The following is a 26274-nucleotide window of genomic DNA, read 5'->3' as shown; positions in this document are numbered from 1 at the left end:
GCGAATTAATCTTGAGTTTTTCATAAATGTCACAATTTTCACTAAAATGAACCTGTAACAATATAAGTTTCGAAAGTCATTGTAACACTTTGATATGTTACATAAATGGGAAATGCACTTTTTAAAATGCTAGTTATTCTGTCATACACACTCCCCTTCAATTTTAGTATCTTCATTTGTACTGGATACTTTTATTATTTATGGGAATGCTTGTCTTCTAGAGTAAAACTCTTTATGTGCTGAAAGGAAATTAAGGAGGTTTGACTCTTTTACTCCATTATTGCAATTAAGAATTTAGCATCATCAGTGCCAAAGGACAAAAAGTGTTTCATTTGCCCTAGGGGGACAGGACAGTGATAAGATGATTTTTCGTCAAGGATCATTGGGTCGTAATTAAGTTACATTCATGGCTATTGCTTTTTGAAGGATGATTGGTAAATGACAGGCTTCATGTGCTTAGTACGGACAGTGTGCAGTAGGGTTTTTTCTCTCTCTGTCAGAAAATCCTGTTGAGCCTGATAATGTAAATGTGGCATTTTATTCTGAACAAAAGAGCAGGGAAATGAGCTATCTTGTCTAATCATTCAGTTGTTTAACACCGACTTCCAGTTTAGACTCAATTGGCTGGAAAGCACTTGACATGTGAAGTTAGTGCTGTTCGGAACGCATGTTTGAGTAAATTTTAAAGTAAGTGACAGCTAAATTGTACCTAGGGAAATTACAAAGCCTTCAACACAGTTAATTTTTTGGGGAGGATTAGTTGTAATTGCAACACCAGTCTCCTTGAAGATTCCTCATTTATAGATGATGAACAGAAAAAACATTTAGCTCTTTAAGGACAGATTCTCTTAACAGAATAATTTTTATGAAGATGATGGTTTCTCTTGAATTGATTTCTCCCCATATTAAAATCTGCTGAAGATTTATAGAATAGTTTGTTTTTAGGATGTTGAGTTTGTTTTTCATTTCTTCTTAAAAACTTTCCCACCCCCGGCTCCACTTTTCTCTATTGATTTCAGATTTGAGAGCTTTTCAGTCAGTAAGGCCTTTAGGTAAATTGCCACTTCAATAACACTTTATGTGTAATGTTGAAGCACTTTGTTCCAATTAAAAATAATATTTGTCATCTTTTTTTGTTGTCTAAATTAAATATGTGCTCTGGATTGAAAAGTTACTTCCCATGTATAAGTAAAGAAACTAGGTTGAGAACTATCGATAGGTGAATATAAACAGTTGTCACAGGTCATTCTGCTTTTAATAATTCAGATCGTATAGAACACATGGATGATTTTACAGTTGTATCAAAGAATTTATTTGAGTTAGGAGGGCTTTTTTTTTTTGGTACCTTGAAGGAAATATTTGTTATTTTTTATTTGTTCTAATTAGTTAAGCATGATTGTAGAATGCATTTGGATACATCATACATAAATGGAGTATAACTTCTCTTTTTTTTTTTGGTTATACATGATGTAGAATTTCACTCGTTGTGTCGTTATATATACACATACAGTAATAATGTCAAATTCATTCTACTATCTTGAAGAAACTATTTTTATAACCATTAGATGCCTGCATCCTGCCTTGTATTTGCTTTTCTGTTGTTGATAATTATAGCATATTTTAAAGACTAAAACAAGAAGTAATATTAGATTTGACATATAAACTTTGAACTTGCCTTTTGTATTTTCTTTTATGTAATAATGTAAAAATGTAGTTTTATATACAGTCATATTTTTTTTAAATGAACAATTGGTTCTAGAATGAATTTTTATATGGTCCAAGTAAACCCATTCAAGATAATAAATGTAACTCTTTTTTTTTTTAATAGAAACAGAATATTTTTTAAATATTTATTTATTTATTTATTTATTTTTATGTGGTGCTGAAGTTTGAATCCAGGGCATCACTCATGCTAGGCAAATGCTCTACCACTGAGCCACAACCTCAGCCCCATAATGTAACTCTCATTTAAGTTTAACAATTACTTAGTGGTCTGCCGCTTTCCCATAAATGTGTGTATTTTTTAAAAATTTAGAATTACAGAATTATCTTTTCCCCCAAGTTTGCCTTTATTTTATAGGCTCACAGAATTTTGACAAAGCTTACATTTTTAATTTGCATCAATAAAAATACTGCTTTTTTAAAGCCAGGTGTGGTGGTGTAGGCCTGTGGACAAAGGCTATGGCAGGAGGATCATAAATTTGATGCCAGCCTGGACAACTTGGCGAGACTGTATCTCAAAATAAAATTGATAAAGGGGCTGTAGACATAGCTTAGTGGTAGAGTGCTTGCCTAACATGTGCAAGGCTCTGGGTTTAATCTCTAGTAATACAAATGCATACATATATATACACATGAATAACTTTTTAAATGACTGGGTTTTTTGTTGTTGTTTTTAATTTTTTTTTAATATTTATTTTTTAGTTGTAGTTGAACACAATATCTTTATTTTTATGTGGTGCTGAGGATCGAGCCCAGGGCCTCACACGTGCTAGGCGAGCGCTCTACCGCTGAGCCACAACCCCAGCCCCTAAATAATTGTTTTTTATTTGCATATATAGTTTTATTCATGAAAATTGTGTAGTTCATTGAAATTTGGGGGGGGGTGGTATTTAAAAATGATATAGATTTTTATTTTAGAGATAGCAGTATGTTATAGAATTGATTTTCTTTTTGTATTCTTTGAGGTTTGTGAAAACCAGTGACTAAAATTTTTTTCAGGAATGGACTTTTAAAAACATGGATATAAAACTTAGAAATTGTTTATATTGAAATAAGCACAGAATCAAATTTTGAATGTAGAATTAATATATCGACAGGATGTTTTCAAGAATTATTGTTATTTTTGAGAAGAATTTAAAATCATTTCTGTTATACAAAGTGTACAAAGAAAATCATAAATCACATTGAGTTGCAGAAGTTAGAAGTATATTGATTGGAAATGTGTTGTCCCACATTTTGGCCAAGAAGCAGTTTCTACGTTTTTCCTTTTGCTATGTTGCAACTCTTTATGATTTCATTCTGTCTTATAAAAGTGGTATTTTCACATGATTTTATCTACTCGTGTGAAACATGTGAATAGATAGATGATCCTAATCAACACAGATCCACAGACCTTTGGAGGGGAACCCAGCCATTTTTGTGATAACCTGTTTTTTATCACCACTTCTAGGAGTCTGAGCCATATGTAGTACTTATGGGTTGAGATCCACATCCAGAGTCCTATGAATATACAACTCTGTTCATGGCGATGCTAATTTTAGATGCTTTTCACATTTTTTAAAAATATTTTTTTTAATTGTAAATGGACACAATATCTATATTTATTTATTTTTACGTAGTGCTGAGGATCAAACCCAGTGCCTCACACATGTGAGGCAAGCGCTTTACCACTGAACTGCAGCCCCAGCCCTGCTTTTTTCACATTTTTTATTTCCAGCACCGAGTTTTCAAGCTTTTATAGGCAAGGCAAATGATGACAAAGTATGGGAGAAATATATATTTTTATCTTTTTAAAGTGGCTTGGTCCACCCACAAGTCAGAATGCAGTTTAATGGAGACAGAAAAGAACCAATTAGTCATTTATTTCATTTCTGTCTTCAGTACACTTTGTATGAAGTGTCCACTGTAGATGTCTAATTGATTTTATTGGCAATCCTAAGAGCAGTAACATTGGTACTTAAAATTACTAACAAATGTATGGATTATTTCCATTTTGCTATTTTTGTCTGTTATTGTTCTGAGCATGTATAATCTTCTGAAGGATATATTTGGAGACTAGAGACATTAACATGTCGCTTTGATTGACAGAACAATTATTCATTCATTTATTGATAGGTTTGACCTAATGTAGGGCAAATAAAAGTGAGACAATACCATTCTAGTTTGGGGATTGATCTGAAAAAGCAAATCTTGCCAGTTTAAAACAAAACAAACATCAATATGTATTAGTTGTCCTCTTAAAAATGCTTTAGTAGTTTTCCACTCAGTGGAATTGTAGAAAGGCAATAACTGAACCTGTGTCTGAACAAGGGAAAATACTGATTATATAAAGCTTTATATCATATGTGGTAGCTACTATAGCATTTCTCTTGTATGACAGTAATCTAGCCTGTAGCATCTACTTTCAGTTTTGAAATTAACCTGTAATTTAGTCTTCACCCCAAATGACAAAAATTCAAATGACTCTGTGGGGTGCCAGAAGATGCACTGTAAACAGGGCTCAGGAAGAGGATAAGGTAGAGTTCCATCAGGATTGGCTCATTTTCACTGTGTCAGTATTATTGTACTGAAATTAACACTTCTTCATTCTATTTTACTTTTTTAGTACAGCTTAAAATCTTAATCTAGATAAAATAGTAATCTGATCTAGGGCAACGTAACATTTGCATAATGGACAGGCTATAATAGGAAATTTGAAAAGACTTTTTTGTGAAAACTGATGTGAATGTAAGAGAAATTTATATTCTCTACAAAGATACTGTTAATTTCACTAGTTATACTTTCTCTCTCTTTCTGACCATGCTTCTTTTTAAATCTATTACATACTCTATTTTTTAAAAAATCTTTAATTTCTTATACCAGATTGTAACACCTTAGTAGATTATGCAGACAGCAGTGCTTTTCATGTGCAATGAGATGCTTTGAACTGAAAGTAGAAGTCCAAAGACCTGCCACCAATACTTTCCTCTGTTTACTTAGTTGCTTTAGGCAAATAAGTCAATCTCTAAATGCCTTAGTTTCTTCATTTCTTTAAAAATAAAGAAGGTGGCAAGTAGAATTGGATTCTATAATATCTATAGCTCGTCTAAGGTCTCACATATTTCTCAAGCTGCCTTTTTTCTTTGAAAGGAAAAACGATACTTTTTAAGCACCCACAAAATATATTTCTACATTCTTGTCTAAGAAACTGACTGAAATGAAAATAACTTTTTTTTTAACTTATTGCCATGTAAAACAAATACTTTGACTTTATAACTGGAAATAATATATTCTTATGACAACTTATTACATATTTATTTTATTTAAAATAAAATCAGAGAATGCCTTCTGTCTATTTTGACCTTTCTTTCTTCCTAAGTACCTTTAAGCATAATAATAAAAGATAAAGCAAGGAAATAAATAATAAAAATAATAAAAGGTAAAGCAAGGAAAATAGTGAAGTTTAGTTTACATTTTGATTGATCTCTGTGCATCTCTAAACTTATTGAGAGCTAAACTGAATTTCAATATACCTTATTTATTTATTTTAATTTCCCCCCCCAAGGGATGACTTGTATGCTGCTCTTCAAGCTACCATTGACTGCTATGAAAAGTATAAAATATTACCAAGGATTCATGATGTCTTATGTAAACTCATAGAGAAAGGCGAGACAGATCTAATCCAGAAAGGTAAGTTTCCTAAACATATTAGTGTAGTTGGATTTTTTTTCTTGCTTGCTTGCTTAATTTGAACGTGAAGAGAAAATTTAACAGAAGACAAGCACATTCAGAGATGCTTTGTGGCATTTCAGAATTGAAAAGAAATGTATCAGGTAGATTTTAAATATTGTAAATGTCCCTTGATTTTCGATAAATGTTTCTTTTAGAAAAATTATCCCCTATTATTTATTGTGTTCGACTTCTTGGCACTCTGCCTTTATGAAGATTTTTATTTAACCTTATCCTCACCATTTCTCTTTGAAGTTAGTCTTAGGTACTTGATGTTATATATGAATACTTTTAGATAAGGAATATGACAGAAAATTGGTTGGTAAAGCTATGTTCTTGAAGTTATTCTTGATATTCTTTTTTTTTTTCCTAAGTTGTAGATGGACACAGTACCTTTATTTTATTTTTATGTGGTGCTGAGGATCGAACCCAGTGCCTTCCACATGAGAGGCAAGCAGTCTTCCACTGAGCTACAGCCCAGCCCCTTATACTTGTTTTTAAGATAAAGGTTTTTAAAAATTTATCCAGATCTTCATATGATACTGTGTTTTAATTTTTTTCTTCTAATACATATTTTTTTCTTTCCTCCTATCTAGCAATGGACTTTGTGAGCCAAGAACAAGGTGAAATGACGATGCTCTATGATCTCTTCTTTGCTTTCCTACAAACAGGAAATTACAAAGAGGCCAAGAAGATCATTGAGGTGTGATTTTAACTACAGTATTCTAATTGTACAGCTATTTAGACTCTTAATTAGAATACATTTAAAATTTTTAACCTTTAATTACACTTGTTCTGATTCATGTTAATAGAATTCAGTGCCAATAATGGGGTGGGGGGGAATCGGCCAGCTTCCTTATTGTATATAATTACAGTTCAGAAAAGGCAGTCTGGTTGTATATTGAATTTGTTTCCTCACTTTGTTAAATTCACTATTATATATCAAAATGATATTTGCATATTAAATCTTGGATTGTGGAACAATTAAATTAAACTGGCATTCCTGGGTGTAAAGTTGCTAATCCTCTTTGCCAAAGAATTCTTTGTTCTTAAAAGCAGTAGAATTTAATTTGCTGCAGACCATGCTCAGATTTATTTGTAATGCTTGTCTACAAGTTAATCAGCCAAACAAGTGCTGTCTGCAACTGTTTGGCATTTAATTTAAATTTTCTTTTTCTTTCCTCGCTATGGTAAGCAGCTTATGGGAAATGGTAGGTGACAAACCTGGCCTATTTAGGATTAGTATATTTTATCTAGGCTTTACTGAAATTTTTGTTACTGGAATTGATAAGGCAAAGGGCAGCTATAAAGTCCATCCAAATTGTGATTAATTTCACCATTAAACAAGTCTTTGTCCAGTAAGAAAATAAAGCATTCTACAGAAGGTAGACCCATTGCTTTAAGAAAAATTAACTTCATGATATTAAAACTGTTCATTTACAACTACAAAAGTAATCACATTTCTTTGAAATCATACTTTGCTTTTACTCCATGTCCTTTTCCAGAAATGTCAATGGTAGGCAGGACACAAAGGTGGTATTTGGCCTCCTTGTGTATATGAATGACTCCTTATCCTGAAACTCGAGTATAGGCTTACAATCCAGTTTTCTCTTAATGTTTCTCTTAATGTTTTTCGAAGAAGAGAAAAGTCTAATGTGGAAAAAGAAGACTGTAAAATTAATTCAGAACTTCTCTTTCTCTGTCCTACGATTCAGATCTGCCCACCTGTCAGTATCTTAGTGCTTCTTTAGTAGTACATTTGTATTTTCTAGAAAATGGCATAAATTCTTCCATTGCAAGTATGCAATGAATCTAAAATGAGAGTAGTTGTCTGCTTCTTGATTTACCACACTGTATGCGTGGTCTTAGTATTAGCAGGTCACTGATCAGAGTAGAAATGGAGCTTGGATTTTCAGATAATAGCAATGAAAGATTTCTGCAGGAGGAAAGTATGTTCCTTTCTCTGTGTAATAAGCAAGATATAATAGAAAAAGCCACAGGCATTGGAGTAGTCCTCCTTTTACCATCTACTTGCTTGCATGATAATGGACAAGTTACTAAACCTTTCTAAGCTTCCTCATCTGTAAAAGGGAATATATGTCTTTAAGATTCAATCACATAATGTATGTAAAGCAGCATGCATGTTTTCTGGATTATGGTAAGTGATCAATAATATTAATTCTCTTTGCCCCTTGAAGGTGGGGATTGTGTTGTCTTCTTTTCCCCACATAATTTTCCTTAGCCTAAAGTACGTGCTTTCACACAAATTGTCAGAAGACTGTCTCTTAATTACTTTAGAGCTTTGCTAGTATGCATCATTTAGGAATAACTGTCTACTGACAACAGAATTTTCAGAGTGGATTGTACAAAATTGTTTAAAGGATGAAGAATAACTGTACAGCCCCACTGTAATAACCAAAGATAAGATAGCAAGATGTGTAATATATTAGAATATCCTGAAGGGTTTTTTCTGGGATTTTAAATAATGATTCATTGAGGATGAATTAAGGTGGGAATTTGCTTTTTTGCCATTAAAATTCAAGATATAAAGTTATCTAAGGATTATTGAAAATATAAAATGTAATGAAAATTAATGACCTCAGACTGTAGAAGCAATATGAAAGAATTCTGTAAGTATTGAGTAACATTCTTATCATTCCTCCAAAAGTAATAGGGTCTTATCAGTGGGTAGATTTCTGTGCAGTTGAATTTTCCAAAGTTTTTTTGTATTTGAAGCACTATGGGTGATGAGATAAGCCAGACCTAAAAATGCATACATTAAATGATTTCTGTGTTTAGATAGATAGGACCTGTTTTGTTTTCAGAATGAGTTTGTGTGTGTGTGTGTGTGTGTGTGTGTGTGTGTGTCTATACATATATACACATATATATATTTACATATCATGTATTATAGATAATACATTTAACATTTTGTTTCTACACATAGATTATTATAGAAGAGTGGAAATAGCTAATTTTAAAATATGTATTCTGTATTTTCTGAGTTTTCCACAATGAGCATATTTACCTTTACATTTAGAAAAATTATTATTGTCTTCCAAAAGGAAAGAGTAAGAGAAGAAAACAAATCAGGTTAAACCCAGATCAACTCTCAAGTAGCTAATATGAAACTCCTTGTATAAACTCCTTTAGTATATAAAGATAACTGCTGTGTAAGACTGAGAAGTATAAATAGTTCTGAGAGTTCATGAAAGGAACTTATTCCCTGTGTAGGAAGTAGGGAAGACTTCTGGAGGAAGTGGGTTTTGGTGGATATGGTTAGTTCTTTAACATTCATGCTTTTAAAGGGGATGAGAAGCATGTTAGAGTTAAAGAGAAGAAGTAGAAAAGGGGGATCTCCAGTTCACTCATTCTGGGTATAAGATTTGTTGAGAAATATCTTGGAAAGATAGATAGTTTGAAGATTTTAGAGACTCTTCAATATTAGAATAAGGAAATTAGAGTTAATTCAGAAAACAATGGACTGTAAGCAGTGTTAAATTTTTTTTATACCATCAGAACGTTATCATCTAGATTAATGGGGGCTTTTGGCAGTGAGATTAATAAAGATCTGAGTTAGGACAGTGGTTGTAGAAGGTTTTAAGATTCTTGTGTGTTTGTTTGTTTTTTACAGTGGAATGCATTTTGATATATTTTACACAAATGGAGTACAACTTCTCATTAAAATTCTTTACTTAGTCATCCCAAATGATATGTAGTAATTGAAGTACAGTCATCTTAGTGAACAGAAGGTGGGGTGAATTAATAGAGGCATAAGACAAACTAAGCTCTGATTCAGATCCAGTATAGCCTCTTCTATCATGAAGATTGAGATGAGGCATTGGCAGATTTCACTTGAAACTTCCTGAATGCAATTCTTTAACAATAAGGCAGTTTAGCATTTGAGCTGCTTCCCAGTTTGACCATTTCCTCTCTCCCTCTTTTTTTCCTTCCCTCTTTCTGTTCATTCCTCTCTTTTGCCCTCCCTTACTTTAACAAATAATTATTGATCATGTCATATTGGCTACGTAAAAGACCATCCTTAAAAAATAAATTATAAAATTCAGTGTGTGCCAGGTGTGGTGGCACACATCTGTAATCTCAGTGGGTCTCGAGGCTAAGGCAGGAGGATCATGGGTTCAAAGCCAGCCTTAGCAATTTAGCAACTAGGGAGACCCTGACTCAAAATAAAATATTTATTTAATAAAGGGTTGGTACTTAATCAGTGATTAAGTACCCCTGGGTTCAATCCCCAGTAAACCCTCCTCCCTTTTGACCAAAAGGCAGTAGTTGTATGCTAGGAATAGAGCTCAGTGGCAGAGCACTTGGCTAGGATGATTGAGGCCCTAGGTTCAATCCCCAGTACCACACACACAAAGCAATAGTTGCTATAAAATAAAATGTTGTAGAAAAGATCTATTTCAGTCTATGTTTTTCCAAGGTAATACTCTTTGGAAGGAGAACTGCAAGATTAATTGGGCTAGGTACAGTGGCACATTCCTTAAATCCTAGTAATGTGGGAGGCTAAGGCAGGAGGATCTCAGATTCAAGGCCAGCCTCATCAAATTAGTAAGAGTCTAAGCAACTTAATTAGATCCTGTCTGAGAATAAAAATAAAAAGGGATGGGGATGTCACTTAGTACATTATTAAACACTTAACAAATATAAGTTTGATTCCCTTAATTTTTCTTTTTAAATTTTATTATTATTACTTTTACAGTTCCGCTTAGGTTGCTGAGTCTGACCTCAAACATGATCTTCCTGCCTCAATCTCCTGAGTTGCCTGGATTACAGGCATGCACAACCACACCCAGCTCTATATGGCATATATAACATTGTTTCCTTTTTTTTTTTTTTTTTTTTGTAGTTGTAGATGGACAGAATACCTTTATTTTGTTGGTTTATTTTTGTGTGATGCTGAGGATCGAACCCAGTGCCTCACACATGCTAGGCAAGTGCTTTGCCTCTGAACTATGGCCCCAGCCCCGAAGTCAACCCTTTTGTCTCTTCTGCAGACTCATCTTCTGGGAACTATCTAGTTCTTTCCAGCATTCTTATGGCACATTCTGGAATTCATTATGTATGCCGTTGAGGAAATGTTTACAAATGAGTTTTATAAACTTATATGAGTATATCAGATACAATTTATTAAATATATTCTATAGCTCTCCAATTATGATCATTTTTTACACACACCCCCCCATGGAAACAAGTAGAATTATACATCTTATTATTTAAAATATGTCAAGTATAAAGACTGATTGTTAATGCCATTGCTCATTTAGTCTTTTTTGTGTTTTTCTGTACTTTTGTTCAATGCATAATTCACTTGGCTAGTATGATGGAGGCCCTAGTTTCAATCCCCAGCACCACAGTTTATATACAGTTGAAATGAGTTGAATCATGTATCTTACCTAATACTTTCTTCACCTGTCAACACTGCTTCTCAATTCCCCTCCAGTGAACTCCTCTAATGTCGTAACTCCTCTCATTTTTTGGGGGTGGGAGGACGGTATGGGGATTGAACTCCGGACCCTCAACCACTGAGCCACATCCTAGTCCTATTTTGTATTTTATTTAGACACAGAGTCTCACTGAGTTGCTTAGCGCCTCGCTTTTGCTGAGGCTGGCTTTGAACTCGTGATCCTCCTTCCTAAGTCTCCCGAGCAGCTGGTATTAATAGGCGTGCGCCACCGCACCTAACTAATCATTATTTTTAATGGTCACATCATCCACTATAAATGAAATAATGTTTATTTGTCCCTTTCTTCTTTGAGGAAAATTTTCATTGTAATTAGAAATAATCATGATTCATATCTTTATTAACTACAGTTATACTTGGTTTTCAGATTATTTACTTTAGATCATTTCTCAGGACTGGGTCAACTGCCCCTACCATTTTCAAAGTGCCTGATAGATAAAGACAGAAGTGCTAATGTCTTTGGAGGTGAGGCCTCCTTTGTGGTTCACGGGAGAAAAAATTTGAGTTGTTAGTCAAACGCTCCTTTTGCTAGAAACTCTGGTAAAATAAAATGACATTTCTCTCTAAACAAACAAAAATAACTTCAGTACTTTAATTGTATTTTAAAGTACTTTAGTCACCTCCCAGGAAGGGAATGTTGCTGACTATTAAGATAAAGTGACACTTATTGAATATTTCAGTTTGTATTTAAAGACTGGACATTAAATCCAGGGATACATGATGTACATAAGATACAAAGTTAAATAATAGTATGAAATGTTAAATAACTGTATCAAAGGCATCTTTAAGGAAATATGTCACTTAATTTATCTCTTACTGAATGCCTGTCATATGCCAGGCACTGCTAGTTATCAGTGCAGTCCAGAGATGAGAAAGATCCTGCTTTAAATGTAACCAGCTTTTCTTAATGCAAACTCTTCCCCTGGGGCTCAAACCTAAATTACCAGGTGAACAGTATAACTAATAATGGTAATTCTTTTATGCTTCACAAATAGTTTTAATGTACATCTTTATATTAGCCTCACAGAACTACTTTTAGAAGTAACTAGGGCAAAGCTTTAAGGACCAAATATGGGCTGTGGAGCTTCTTTATTAGTAGTGCCGTGGAGTTTGAAATCAGGCCCTGATTTCCCATTTTCTGTCATTTCTCCTGTTTCATCCCTACCTCCGTGACCTCCCAATACCTCATTATCTGAACTATCAAAACAATTTACCTTTCTCTTTTTCAAGTTAAACTTTCTGTCTCATCTAATTTTCTCCCCGCTTCCACCCTGTAGCCAGAGTAAATTTGCAGTCTTCTCAGTGGAGGAAATACTCTCTGTTCATGGCTTTTGGGTTAAGACCAAAAGTTGGGGGCTGAGGTTGTGGCTCAGTTGGTAGAGTGCTTGCCTAGCATGTGTGAGGCAGTGGGTTTGATTCTCAGTACCACATATAAGTAAATAAATAAAGGTCAATCAACAACAAAAAAAATTAAAAAAAAAAAAAAAAAGTCCAAAAGTTGGTATTCTAGTGGTTTTCCAATCTTTGTTACTCTCCTCTTTGTTCTTCACTCTACCAGATTCAGGGCTTTTATCCCAATTTGCCTTCCTTAATAGGCCAGGATGGATCCCATATGTACAGAGTACAGAGTAGAGATTAGAGCTAGTTTTTCCTACCCTGACTTTCAGAATTTCAAGTTGTGTCACTTCTCATGCAAATTCAAATCCCTATCCCATGAGTTAGTTTACTGTCTCCTCTGTAATACCCAGGGAAACGAATCATGTTTAGTTTATGATGCACTGTTTCCTTGACTCCATCAGCCATATTTTCCTCCTTATTAGACATAATATTCAAATCTGTACTGAAGATTTTCGAGAGAGGTATAATTGCTAAAATGCATAGTAAGTGCTACGATACCTCTCTCTTTCCTTGCTCTTTCTTACCTATGATGGCAAATAGTTGAGCTGGATTCTTGTGTTTGCTCTTGGAAAACCTGTGCATGATTTTTTCTTCTTACTCTGCAGGACATGAGGCTAGAGTGGGAATTTTGTTGACGTTATTGTTTTCCATTTTTCACTTAAATTATATGATCAAGAAAACTCAAAAGTATGTGAAAATTTTCAGTCACATTTAAGATGATCTTTCTTTAGATTGAAGTACAGTGGGAAAAAAATTCTTCATTTCTTTTTACTTTAAAAGTAATAATTGTTTGATGATCTGTTTTTACTGATCTACATAGAAGCTTGTTATGATACCAGCAGATTTAAATCAGAATAATGTAATGAAACTAGTATAATAGGTTACTTTTTTGTGCTGATCAGTAAACGCAGAGATGTGTTTTGAAGCACAGTAACTCAGGTACAAACAAACATGCCAGTTTTTCTATTATAATAATTATTTATCTTTATGAATTAAATAAATTTTATGTAGCAAAATACAGAAAGAATTATATAACTGAGTTCATTGTTTTAATTAACATTAACTGGCTTTTAATGTTATATTTCACATCCCAATTAGAATTCTGTTCTTCTCTTCTCCATGTTTTTATTACATTTTCTATTTCTGCTTTCAACTTGGAGTGTTTAAAATTCAATAAGATGTTAAGAGATAAGCCAGAAATGTTGACTATTACAGCAGCCTAGGAGATTTAGTTAATCTGACCTAGATGTTCTTTTGAGGATTGAGATTTATATGTGAAAACAGTTCTCAATTTCAAAATGAAACATAGGAAGATCTGCTGTATAAGTCAGCTGTCCTGCTGGTGACAGGCAGATTAATCAGCCACAAACAGGAAAAGTTTACCTTGACAAGTTGTGCTATTTAGATCTTTGGCATTTGGATCAGAACTGATATTGAAAGTTGTAAGTGAATGTAGCCCTTGCATTTTGCCGTGTTCTAAAGAGGATTATTTGCTAGTTTTTCAAGGGCTTTTTGTATACATTGACGTTGGTTTCATTTTCATTTTGTAATGCATGTGAAGCAAAACAGATGTGAGGAAAGTCTTGAATAGAAATTGTGTCTGAATATGATATTAATGATATTTAAGAATATATTTCAATGGTTAATTTATTATTTATTTTTTTTATATCCCAGAATGTGGATATTTGCACCAATAGAATGAGAACACTTAACCCAACTTATACTGTATTCATTTTCCCATCTTTCTGCCAAAGCTGTAAGATGTTAGTTCTGCCTCAGTTTTTAATTTAACATTGTATAATGTTATTTTGTAAAATTAAAAATAATGGGAAGCAGGTTGGGGTTGTGGCTCAGTGGTAGAGTGCTTGCCTAGCATATGTGAGGCCCTGGGTTCAATCCTCAGCACCACATATAAATAAATAAATAAGCACCACATATAAATAAATAAATAAGCAAGTAAGTAAATAAATAGTGTTCATCTACAACTAAAAAATTTCAAAAAATAATGGGAAGCCAGTCATGTTGGCACATGTGTGAAGTCCCAGCTACTCAGGAGGTTGAGATAGGAGAATTACTTGAGCTTAGGAGTTCAAGGGCAGCCTAGGTAACATGGTGAGATCTCTGTCTTTAAAATCATAATATAATTATGGAGACTTACGAGTAAGAGATCAGGGATACCTGGTTACAGCAACAAAGCCAAGTAGAGAAAGCAAGAAAGGTCCCTCCTCTAGAGTAGAGCAGCCAATGCTGATGAGTTTGTGGTTGTCTTATCATAGCGTTGTGATGGAAATGCAGTGTTTAATGGTGAAACCTTCTAAGAGATGCTGAAAATACTAGAGGCAGAAGGACAAATCCTGGGAATTATGTTGACATAGTTTTTCTTTTTATCCATAATACAACATTGTGAAATAAATTCCTGAAGCCAAGAGTTATTGACTAAATAATTTGTAATTGAGGATATAACACATGTTTAAATTTTTGAAGCAAATTTAGAGACAGGGTCTCACTGAGTTGCTTAGCACCTCACTTTTGCTGAGGCTGGCTTTGAACTTGGGATTCTCCTGTCTCAGCCTCCTGAGCCACTGGGATTACAAGCGTGCACCACTGCACCTGGCCATCAATTCTTTTTGAACTAAAGAAAAGTATAACCATTTTCTTTATTAAAGATTTTTGGAATGAATATTGACCAGCAAGCCAGCATTTTCAAATAACCTGAATCTTTTAGATACAAGTTAAATATAGGTCACATTTTATGCTCTGTTTTAATCCTTATTGTAGGTCTTTGATAACTGTGGAATTACATTTATAGGTTTATTTTAGTATACTCTCTTTGAGGAAAAATATAATTTTTAACTAAAGCTTACCTGTGTGATATGATTATTTTATTTTTCAGACACCAGGCATTAGAGCTCGACCTACAAGACTTCAGTGGTTTTGTGATAGATGTATTACTAGTAATCAGGTTTGTCTTTAATTTCTGATATCTGAGTTACTTAAAACTGAGAAGAAAGCATATGTATTACATGTCATATGACCGTTTGGGAATTTCCAGCAATAGAGCGTTGTGGAAGTGGTATTAACTTGGTTATTCTTCAAATAAGTGATAGCTCATTTGTTTCTGCAGTTAACCTGGGCCCTGAAGATTTTAACTTGCTTTGTCTCAGTTGCTTTGAGCAGGCTGACTTTACCTGGCAATTTAACCTGCTTTAGTCCTTAGTGATTGGAGAAGTTACCTAACAGAACCCAATGGGATTTCTGCTTTCCTTACCCTGCAGTGCAAGTATCTGTTCACATTGTACCAAGTAAAAGCCACAGGAGTGTAATGTGTGGATAGAGGAATATTTTCATTAACTCACAGTATGCTTGAATTCTCTATACCCTGTTCTCTGCCCCAGACATCTTTAATTCTCCAAAATGTACCTTGATGAAAATTCTCTTATTTTGTGTTCTTGACTCCAGAGGGTCCAATAGCCCTTTAACTTTAAAGAAAAAAAAATTTTAAATTGTGGTAAAATATAAATATAACAACATTGTTTTAACCATTTTTAACTGTACAATTCAGTGACATTAAGTACATTCATATGGTTGTACTCAACCCTTTAGATTTTTAAGTGAAGTTAATCTGCCCCATGCATAAAGCTAATTTGGATTATTCAACTGCTCTCTGTCAACTGTAAAATGCATCTTTTACCCAATATAAATCTACCTGTTCATCTTATTTTTAAGGTTGAAGCTCTGGAAAAATTAGTGGAGCTGACACAAAAGCTATTTGAGTGCGATAGAGACCAGATGTACTTCAATCTGCTCAAACTGTACAGTAAGTGATTTCACTATTTCTCGTGTTTTCAGTTATTTAGTATGTTGAAGGCATTGGCAGGAAGGGGGAGTATCAAGCTTTGAGGAAACTCCAGGGATTGACAAATATGGAGTTTTCAACAGAGGCTAGGTTGAACTTTTTCACAGTATGTTACATTGTATTATTGGATATTGTGTAATCTTTATAATTTCTGACATTGATACTGGACTAATGAAAAGGTGAAATCTTCATCCTCAATTGTTCTCTTCTTGTGTTCCTAGAGCCCAGAACTGTGGGTGACTCATGTTCCATGCTGTTAAGGACTTACCAAACTCACCCATGCCAAACTGGCCTAATTCCCTTCCCACCCAACCTTCTCTCTTTATGTAATGGGAGACTAAAGTTAAGGTATAAAAAAGAAGAGGGCTTCTTTTGGTATTTTTTCATTCTTTAAAATGAAAGTGTCCTCACAAAAAGGAACCAAGAAACATGATGTAGCCAAGATACCACTAGGAATGTGTGATCAGGGTTAAAAGGTACCTTCAATGTTGATTTTTAAACTGATACTACTTCTTTTTTAGTGTTTTTCACCTTTTAAATAGAATTTATAGGAGACCATTGGTTTGGACTGAGCTCCTTTTGCACCAGGCCCAACAGACCAAATCAAAATGTAGTTACTCGTGCTGAAGGTCTACACAACCAAATCCAACCTTTCCAGAACTCAGGAGACCTGAGAAAAAGATGATAGCCAAATCCCCAAACAGGCCAGTTTTAGCTGACAAGAAGGTCCCCTCTACTTCAAATTTACAAGAAAAGAACTTTTGAAACAACCATTCTACTTTTTATTTTTTCCTTCAGCCCTCTTTTGTCTATAAAGTTAAACTCCTCTGCTCAGCCTATTGGAATACTTATTCTATTTTATACGATGAGGGTTTGCCCGGTTTTATCATGGGAGATAAAAGCCAAGTAAGATCTTTAAATTGAAATAGAAGAGAAAATAAAATCTTCATCAGAACCATAGAATTTTGTTTTTTGGTACCAGGAATTAACCCCAGGGTGCTTTACCACTGAGCTATAATTCCCAGCCCTTTTTATATTAATTTTTTTATTTTGAGACAGTATCTTGCCAAGTTGCTGAGGCTGGTCTCAAGCTTGCAATTCTCTGGCCTCGGCCTTCTGAATCCCTGGGGTTACAAGTGTATACCACCATACCTGGCTTAATGGGACATTTTGAGGTGAAACTAATCCTTCTTTTCATTTAAATCCTGAAGTAGATGTATCAGTCACTCACTTTAGTACTCATCAACATATTCATGTGTATAGATCCTTTTGCAGAAAGATGCATATCTATTTACACACTTAATGTGTAATTTTTTTTTTTTTTTTTTGCGGCAGGGAGGATACCAGGGATTGAATTCAGGGGCACTTGGCCCCTGAGCCACATCCCCAGGCGTATTTTACAGATACTGAGTTGCATAGCGCCCTGCTTTTACTGAGGCTGGCTTTGAACTCACGATCTTCCTGTCTCAGCCTCCTGAGCCACTGAGATTACAAGCATGCACCACCATGCCCACTGCCAAAATGGTTTCTTTAAAATTATATTTTTTTAAATATTTATTTTTTAGCTTTTTAGATGGACACAATATTTTATTCTTATGTGGTGCTGAGGATCGAACCTAGTGCCTCACGCATGCCAGGCGAGCGTGCTACTACTTGAGCCATATCTCCAGCCCCTAAAATGATATTTTTTACTCAGTTATATTTTATAAGCATTTTTATTAATCATCTACAAACAACTAATATACTGAATAGATATGCTAGAACTTAGTCAATCAGTCCCCTTTTGCTTGGCATGTGAATAAATTTCAGTTTTCCATGTTATAAAACAATAGCACATTACTCATCTATGTGTTTATATCGTTGTTTATACCCTTAATTGTTTCTGTATGGCTAAATTCTTAGTATATATACTTAAGGGTAAGAAGTGAATGTGATTTCTGAAAATTTTGACTTCTTTTACCAAATATTGCCCTCATATATTTATACCACTATACACATTTGGGAGTTTTACCGTCCCTTTTTATCATTGGAAGCTTTATCTTACTTCTTGATGATTTAAATAAAATATGACTTACTTTAAAATGAACATTACAATTTTTGGTTGATTCGAAGCACACACTTTACATTGAAGCCAAAGTTTTAAGAATTACAATGGTGATATAATGTAACATAGGTGAATGTGTAAAATAAAAAGCTTGTTTTAGACTCTTAGGATGCTAATTCACTTTTCCACCCATTTCTGTTTCATTTTAAAGAATTATCTTATGGTTAAATTTGTAATTTATGCAAACTTTTTTAAAAAATCCAATATACTGATTTTTATATTCAGATGTAACAACCCTGAAGATATAAAGTTAGTGCTCCCCTGGGAAAGTGGGGTGTTAGAATGTGAGGTGAGGCAAGAGTCCTGGGCAGGCCCAGGGGCGGCAGACCACACATACAAATTTTTACTCAGTTGAGTTTTTATTGTTGCTAAAACAAACAAAACAAAGAAAAAAGAAAATTCCCTCGAGGAATAGGCAGTCTCTGAGTTATCAAATCATTTTCTTCTCCTTGATTCCTCCTATCTGTTCTGTTAGATACGTGCCTCCAGTTTTTTCTTGCTCTGAATAGGAGCCAGTGGTCAAAGGAGCTCATCGGGAATCTGTTTTAGGAAACCTTACTGGGAAGTATACTTTTCAACCCTGTTTTTATGCTTCCCACCTTCTGTATTGCCATAAGTAGATTATCTGGTTGTAATAGCCCTTATCCTTTTCTTTCTGAAGAAAAAGCAAACTCCTCTTTTGTAGCCCCTTATTTGTTTTGCCCTCTGACTTGGATTACAACCTAAATATTGTTACATGGACACAGTATATTAGAAAAGCTATACATGGTATGGAATAATATATAAAATGTATTATTATACTTGAAAAATTAATATTTTCCTGAAAAAATAATTTGTTTGACCTACGAAAATATTTTATGAGCTGTTCTTTTTCATGTTATGATTTTAGCCTCTGAAAGGGGTTGTGTCAGTTACTTGAAGTATTTGTTTTTCTTTTTCTTTTCTGATATTGAAGATCAAATCCAGGGCCTCATGCATACTAGGCAAGCACTGTCCACTGAGCTTCTTCCCCTGTCCTTGGGACTTGGGAGTATTTGTTGAAAAGCAACTTTCCTTTATTTTAAAATAGTGCCTTTTGTACCTTTTTTTTTTTTTTTGCAGGGGGTGCTGGGGATTGAACCCAGGGCCTTATGCATGTGAGGCAAGCACTCTACCAACTAAGCTATATCCCCAGCCATGTACTATTTTAAATAGTGCCTTTTGTACTATTTTTGTATACACACTCGATTTTGTTGTGAACTACTTACTACCTATTACAGAAACATGCACAAAACAAAGATAGAGCTCAGTCATTTACACAGCCAACAACTCACGAAACTATGTCAGTCTTTAACATTTTCTTATGATCTAAGTTCTTTAATTTATTCTTTGCATATACAAAATAAAGATGAGTTTATTCTTTGTATACATAAAGTACTCCATTCAAAAATACAGCTGCCTTAACACTTTGCTTTAAGAATTCTTTAAATCTGCTGGGTGCATTGGTGCATACCTGTAATTCCACTGTTTCTGGAGGCTGAGGCAAGAAGATTACAAGTTCAAAGCCAGCCTCAGCAATTGTGAGGTGCTAAGCAACTCAGTGAGACCCTATCTCTAAATAAAATACAAAATGGGGCTGGGTTGAGTGTCCTGAGTTCAATCCCTGGTACCACACTCCCCTACCACCCCCCAAAATGTCTTTAAATCTATTTTTTGAAAATGTATGACCTCAGCATTTATTCTACCTCAGAGTTATTTTTATGTTATTTCATCAAATATGTATAGCCATTGACATTTATTTTCACACTGGGCAGTCTTTTCCCCCCTCTATTATTACACTAGTAAAATGAATATGTTCGTAAGTATTAAAGATTGAATGCTAATAGCTAACAGTGAAAATGCCATTGTGTTCACTTGCAGCTCCAAACTCCCTGCCTCAGAGGTAACTTTTGTCAATTGTCCATCCTTCCAGTTCCCTCTCTCTACATTTAATTTATATTCATAAATTTACTTACATATGCATCTATTATGTTAATTATTTTACATTGAGATTGTTTTGCACTTTACATTTTTTATATCCAACAGACTTCTTTTACTTAATGATATGAAATAAATTCATAAGAATGGACAAATACTTGCTTATTCTTCTATTAATTACTAACTTATGTACAGATGTCCTTGAAACAACCAAAGTTGACAAGTGATTTTTTTTTTAATGAATTCATGGATTTTTAAAATATATACATCTGTGTTTTCGTTATTACCTCCCTCTCGCCTCCCATGTACTGGGGAATGATCCTAGAGGCACTCAACCCTAAGTTGCCCAGACTAGCCTTAAACTTGTGATCTTCCTGTCTTAACCTCCAGAGTTACTAGAATTAAAGTGTGCTCCATCACACCCAGTATAGTCATTATTCTTTTTAGTCTTCAAATTATGTCATTTTTGGACAGTGGGAACCCCTTCCACTGGTTCCTATGTTGTCTGATGCATATCGCATTAGTCTTTGATAGTTCTTTCACTGTCCAGGCTTTTGTTTCATAATTCCCATCTCCAGACCTGGAATCTTTATTTTATGGGGAATGATACTTAGAAAAATGTAGTTTGCAGTTTACGTATGACCCAGGGAAATTTTCCTACTCATATTTTTACCTTTTTCTTTATTGCTGATTTCTGATTTCTAATGGAATCTAAGTATATTTTGCTTTTTCTCAGAATTTTTTATTTCTAGGAGTCATTAGTTATCAAAAAGCTTAGGGTTTTTCTGTTTTTTTATCCCGAGGGTGGGGAGGTCCTAGGAAATTTTTATTTGTTTTGGCGTTTTTTAATAATTCCTCTAATAGACTATGGATCACATATATTCATGTTTTCTGAAGTGTTTGTGTTCCAGCGCAAACCCCTTCATAAAGCTGGTCCCTGTCAGAAAAGCTTTTTAAAAAGACATCTAAAACAGTGTATTTCCTTTGATTTTGCTGTTTGTGAAAACTGGGTCACCACCTAAGAGGAACCATGTTTTTCAGTGTGAAAGAATTTGTGTATGTCCTTTCCAACAGACTTCTTGTCTAGTCTTGGGGCTGGGGTTGTGGCTCAGTGGTAGAGCGCTCGCCTAGCACGTGTGAGGCCCTGGGTTTGATCCTCAGCACCACATAAAAATAAATAAATAAAATAAAATTATAAAATTAAAAAAATATAGTCTTGATTGCATTACCTATTGAGATAAGATATCTAAGAAAACATATCACACGCTATCAGAGATTCTTCATGGCAATAGAAGAGGAGACAGTTTGTCTCAGCTAAGTAAAAAGGGTTTATAGATTTGTCATTTGTAAAGCAAAGTCATTCATTTGAATGCTTTCAGTCATTTCAGATCCACAATTGTGAACTAGATATTGAACATGTGTTTACCATATTTACAAACACCAAAGGGCATGGTTGAATTATTACTTGTTTCTGATATGGATTTTGGCAATGGTCAATTCCTCAGTTACTATAAAAACAAACTTTTTATCAACATAATTTTCAGTCTTTAATAAAAACAAGGGATCTTAACAGGTAAGATTGTTTTAGTGATTTGTAATTCAAAAGGTTCAGAAATGTATACAGAAAAAAGTCCTTGCTTTTGGTCCACAATCACTTTTGGTTCGTCTCCGTAAAGGCAGTATTTGGAATAAATTCAGAACAAGTTCTGAAGATTTTCATGAATTCTGTTTAAGATCTTTATTATTTTCTGTTTAATCAAATTCTGCAGAAGCAAATGGTGACTGGCAAAGAGCTGATGCTGCCTGGAATAAAATGCAAGAAGAAAATGTTATTCCTCGTGAGAAGACATTAAGATTATTAGCAGAAATCCTTAAAAACAGTAACCAGGAAGTTCCATTTGATGTTCCTGAGGTAATTTGCTTTTAGCATCAGCTTTTATACCAAAAAGATAACTGTAGTTACAGTTTTTGCTTTACCGAATAATTTTGTTTTAAAGATGTGGTATGAAGATGATAAACATTCCCTGACTAATTCTTCATCACCCTCACCTGTGGAAACTAATATAGAGAAAGATTTGTTGAACTCCTGCCGATTGAAGAGGAACAGAGGTAAACATAACCACTGCAATCTTGTTTCTACTAACAGCATGACGTCTAAGCCCAGTGAGCTAGAGGTAGTCTAGGTCAGGGATAGAACTTTTATATATTATTTTTCTCATTTGGACACAATTGGGAGAACTTAAGGTTTGTTGTTGTTATTGTTTTTTTTTTTGGTTTTTGTTTTTTTTATGGAGTATTTTTTGTTCTGCTTTTTTTTTTTTTTTTTTTTTGCATTGCTGAGGGTCAAATCCAGGGTCTTGCTCAAGGTAAGCAGGAGCTCTGTCACTGAGCCACACCCCAGCCCTAGGAGAATTTAAGTATTGATTGAGTAGTGGGTAATACTCAGGAATTGCTCTTATTTTTATTAGATATGATAATGTTATTATACTTTTTAGGCAATGTTCTTGAGATTCACATGAAGTATTGAGGGATTTTAAAAAAAAACAACAAAGATTTCTGTAATCGTTTTTAAGCCTTAAAGAACAAAGAAAGCAAATCTGGCCAAATATTAATAATTATTAAATGTAGGTAATGCAGTTCATGATTCCGTTCTTTATACTTTTCTATAGGTTTGACTTTTTCTTAATAAAAACTGTTGTCAATGTACATTTTTATCAATGATTATAATCATGTGTCCCTAACATGGACATGTTCTGAGAAATGTGGTCTTGGTTGTGCAGACATCATGAGTGTACTCACGCAAACTAAAGATGTCATCAGTGTTCCTAGGCTGTGCAGTGTTGTCAACAAAAATGTTGTCATGTGGTACCTGACTACACTTTGAAAATAACATGGTCACAATTTGGGAGGACAAATATGATTTTTATGTGAAAACGAAAACATAACTAGAGCCTTAACTACCATATTAGCATGTGTTGAAGTGATCAAGCAATCTCTGAAGGTTAAAGTCCTTTTACTTGTTATTTCCCCCCTTTTTCTATTAGTAAACTTTCCTGAAGGCATCTCTATTCATTTAGACTTCTTTATATCCTTTCCAAATTATATATTACTCTTATTTTTGTTAATTTCTTCCCATGGAATGTTTTAATTTCTTCAATTTTGGGGTGGATTTCAAGTATGTTTTGTGATACTCTATTAAAAAAATAAATATAGCAGATTTGGGGTTTGTTTGTTTCATTTTAGTATTGACAGCTTGGGACTCTATTCAGTAGAAAACACTCAATTTAGAAATTCATAGCCCTACTTAGTTTCCTTAACTAGAAATTTGGTGACACTGGCATAATCTTTCTGAAGTAAGAATAAACTAATCATCTAGAGAATATCTGTTATCCAAAGTAAAACATTTTTATTCCTTGAATTTTTTTCCTTTGCTTCTTACTCAGTCTGTCATCCTTGACTCTTTTACCATGTGTCTATTAAAGCTAAATATAAAATTGTCAGTCAATACTATGTAAATATTCTGGTGAAATTTTGATCTGACTAAAATGAGAGTCTGAAACATTCATATATAGCCTTTTAAAAATGTTTTTAAGTGAATACATAAAACTAGTTATCATAATGCAGTTATTCATCAACTAATTTTATTCTGTTAATTCAGAGGTTCTAAATACTTTTTTTAAAGTATCAGGGTTTGAATGCTTAGTAAGATATAAATGCTTTGAAAGTGGAATGTTCATATTAGTATTTTTCTGAAAGTTCTTAAGGGTATATTGTGATTGTCATACCAGTAGCAAAGTTGTGATAATAGTAGAATTCCTTCTTGCTTATCTGTGCGTTTTTGCTTTCTACTTTTGCCAGTGCCCTAGCACATACAAGTATAAAGCAGTTGGTAATTGAATGGCAACAAGGGTTATTCTTTGGAAGGCTTGCTTAAAATTTTATTAACTTGTACCACAGTTAATTTCACTCACCCAAATTGTTCTCCTTAGTTAAGATGCACATAGAAATATGTCATCCCTGGTTTCCCTTTTTTTCCTTCCAGTTTAACATGAAGAGAGAAGTAAGTTTTTGACACTGCCACTTCAGTTTAGTTAAGGAAATAATGCACACACTCCTGGCTTGTACATAAAAGCATTATAGTTTTTGCCTGTTTAGAAACCTTAGATAGCATAGAATGTTCTTCTGAGCATGAGCATCTTATCCATTCCTCGATTCCATGTTCTCTGTGTCTTTATGTTGAGCCTTATGTGCATAGAAGGCCGTACCTGATAGTTGAGTTATGCTCTCCCTCTATTTTGATGTGTTTATATACACAAGGGAATGGATTGTAGTTTCAGTTGGCTGTTTATAGCCAGGCAATTTTATTTCAGAAAAGTAAGTGACTGAAAAGTGTAGTTACTTCTCTTTTGGTAACATCTTTTCATTCACTGACAGTTATTGTGAACAAGTGAAATAAAACTGTTAATCAGTCAAACAAATGTTGCCTAGTTTACTTGTTAGATATCTGTATATTTGAAAATTGTATGTTTTTGTATAAGTCCTGTCGTAGCCAAATAATTTGATCTCCTAATTTTAGAATTATAGGCTATATTCACTTTAATGCTATTGTGCTGAAATGTTAACCATTGTAACCACCCACTTATAGATTAAAGATTGCTTTAAAATGAATCTTTTGCTCCCCTCAATCTAAATTATACCTCTGGTTTATTTGGACTTTAACACACATTTTGCAGTTTATTTTGAAACTCGTATCATCTTTTGGCAAATTCAGGAGAGCTATTTCTCATTTTTATTGGCAAGAACATAATTTATTGACTGAAGAAAGCTAGTATGAAAAAAATAGTTTTAAAAGAAAACCAATATGTGTTTCCACAACTGAAATTTGGCTTTAAAAGATTTGAAGAATGATGATATCTGCTTGTGCCATCAGCATGTATCTCTATAGAATTATAATGGTAGATAAGTATTTAAAAAGAAATATATGGGCTTAGGACTTTCGTTTTCCCCTTCCTTTTGGCCAATTCAGAATAATGTCATCTTATTTTTTTTTCTCTCATAGATGCATATAATATCTTCCTGAAAGCACAAAGGCAAAACATTGTATTTAGCAGTGAAACTTACAACAAACTAATACAATTACTGTTGTCAAAGGATAGTTTTCCACAGGCAATGCAAGTTAAAGATTTGTAAGTATCATTCTGTTAAACTTTTGCTTTAAAAAATATTGACTACAATTAAGATTGTTTTTACATGGTTTAGTAGCAATTGCTTATTTAGCCTTAGTTACCCATAAAGATCGTAAGAAATGCTAACTCCATTGTATGTTTTTTTATCCCATAAAAAATGTAACCATTATTACCCACACATAGTACATTTTATTTTCTTTGTATGCCCACAGCTCATTTTAGACATCCATGTACATAAAAGTAATTTTTTTTCTTGTTCAGCAACTAATTCCATAGATTTTTTTTTTTTTTTTTTTGTAATAAGAGCAGCCTGTTGTAATGAAGATACAAAGGGCTTGAAAGATGAGGGTTTGAATGTTACTTGAAAGCACCTTGATTTGGGGGAAACTTTGAGCCATCTCTGAGCCTTGGTTTTTCTTCCAGACAATAAGTTTTACATTAAATAACTTAGAGAAACTGAAGGAAAATATAGGTTCTCAAAACATTTTCTATACCATTACCAGTAATGGATTTTTTGGTTTGGTTTTGGATTTTTGAAAGAAAAATCTCTTTGGTGCTAGCAGTGGTTTTGTCTCTTGGGCTAATCCCCTAGATGAAAATACTTTGCTAATCAAAATAAGAAGAAAGGTTTCATACTGGTGTATCTGGTAACTAACTGATGTTATCTTATCCCCAAGTTACTATCTTGAAAACTTTGATTAATAAATAAAAAAACAGTCTAGAAGGGAGGAATTGAAAATCACCTGCCTTGAAACATAAGCATGTTGATGGGTCAGTAGTTTATTTTCAATGGAAAAGAGAACTTTTCCCTAATATACCATTTAGAGATTCTGAAGTAAACTCTCAACCAATTTTTACCTAC

At 33.8% G+C, this 26274-nt stretch overlaps 1 protein-coding gene and 1 non-coding gene across 2 annotated transcripts in view; one reads left to right on the top strand and one right to left on the bottom strand.

The window, feature by feature from the left end:
* Lrpprc (leucine rich pentatricopeptide repeat containing) overlaps positions 1-26274 on the top strand; it is a 107164-nt gene that overhangs the window by 62133 nt on the left and 18757 nt on the right. The window contains exons 24-30 of the mRNA XM_027934474.2: positions 5267-5391; positions 6027-6133; positions 15204-15272; positions 16037-16127; positions 21996-22138; positions 22224-22335; positions 25286-25412. Coding sequence (XP_027790275.2) covers positions 5267-5391; positions 6027-6133; positions 15204-15272; positions 16037-16127; positions 21996-22138; positions 22224-22335; positions 25286-25412 — 774 coding nt within the window. The remainder of the gene's footprint in view (positions 1-5266; positions 5392-6026; positions 6134-15203; positions 15273-16036; positions 16128-21995; positions 22139-22223; positions 22336-25285; positions 25413-26274) is intronic.
* On the bottom strand, positions 19370-19442 carry Trnav-cac (transfer RNA valine (anticodon CAC)). Its single transcript has one exon. It is a non-coding gene; the product is annotated as a tRNA-Val (tRNA).

Source organism: Marmota flaviventris, chromosome 14 (assembly GCF_047511675.1).
Source record: "Marmota flaviventris isolate mMarFla1 chromosome 14, mMarFla1.hap1, whole genome shotgun sequence".
Taxonomy (NCBI): Eukaryota; Metazoa; Chordata; class Mammalia; order Rodentia; family Sciuridae; genus Marmota; species Marmota flaviventris.
This window is presented reverse-complemented; position numbering and strand designations above follow the sequence as displayed.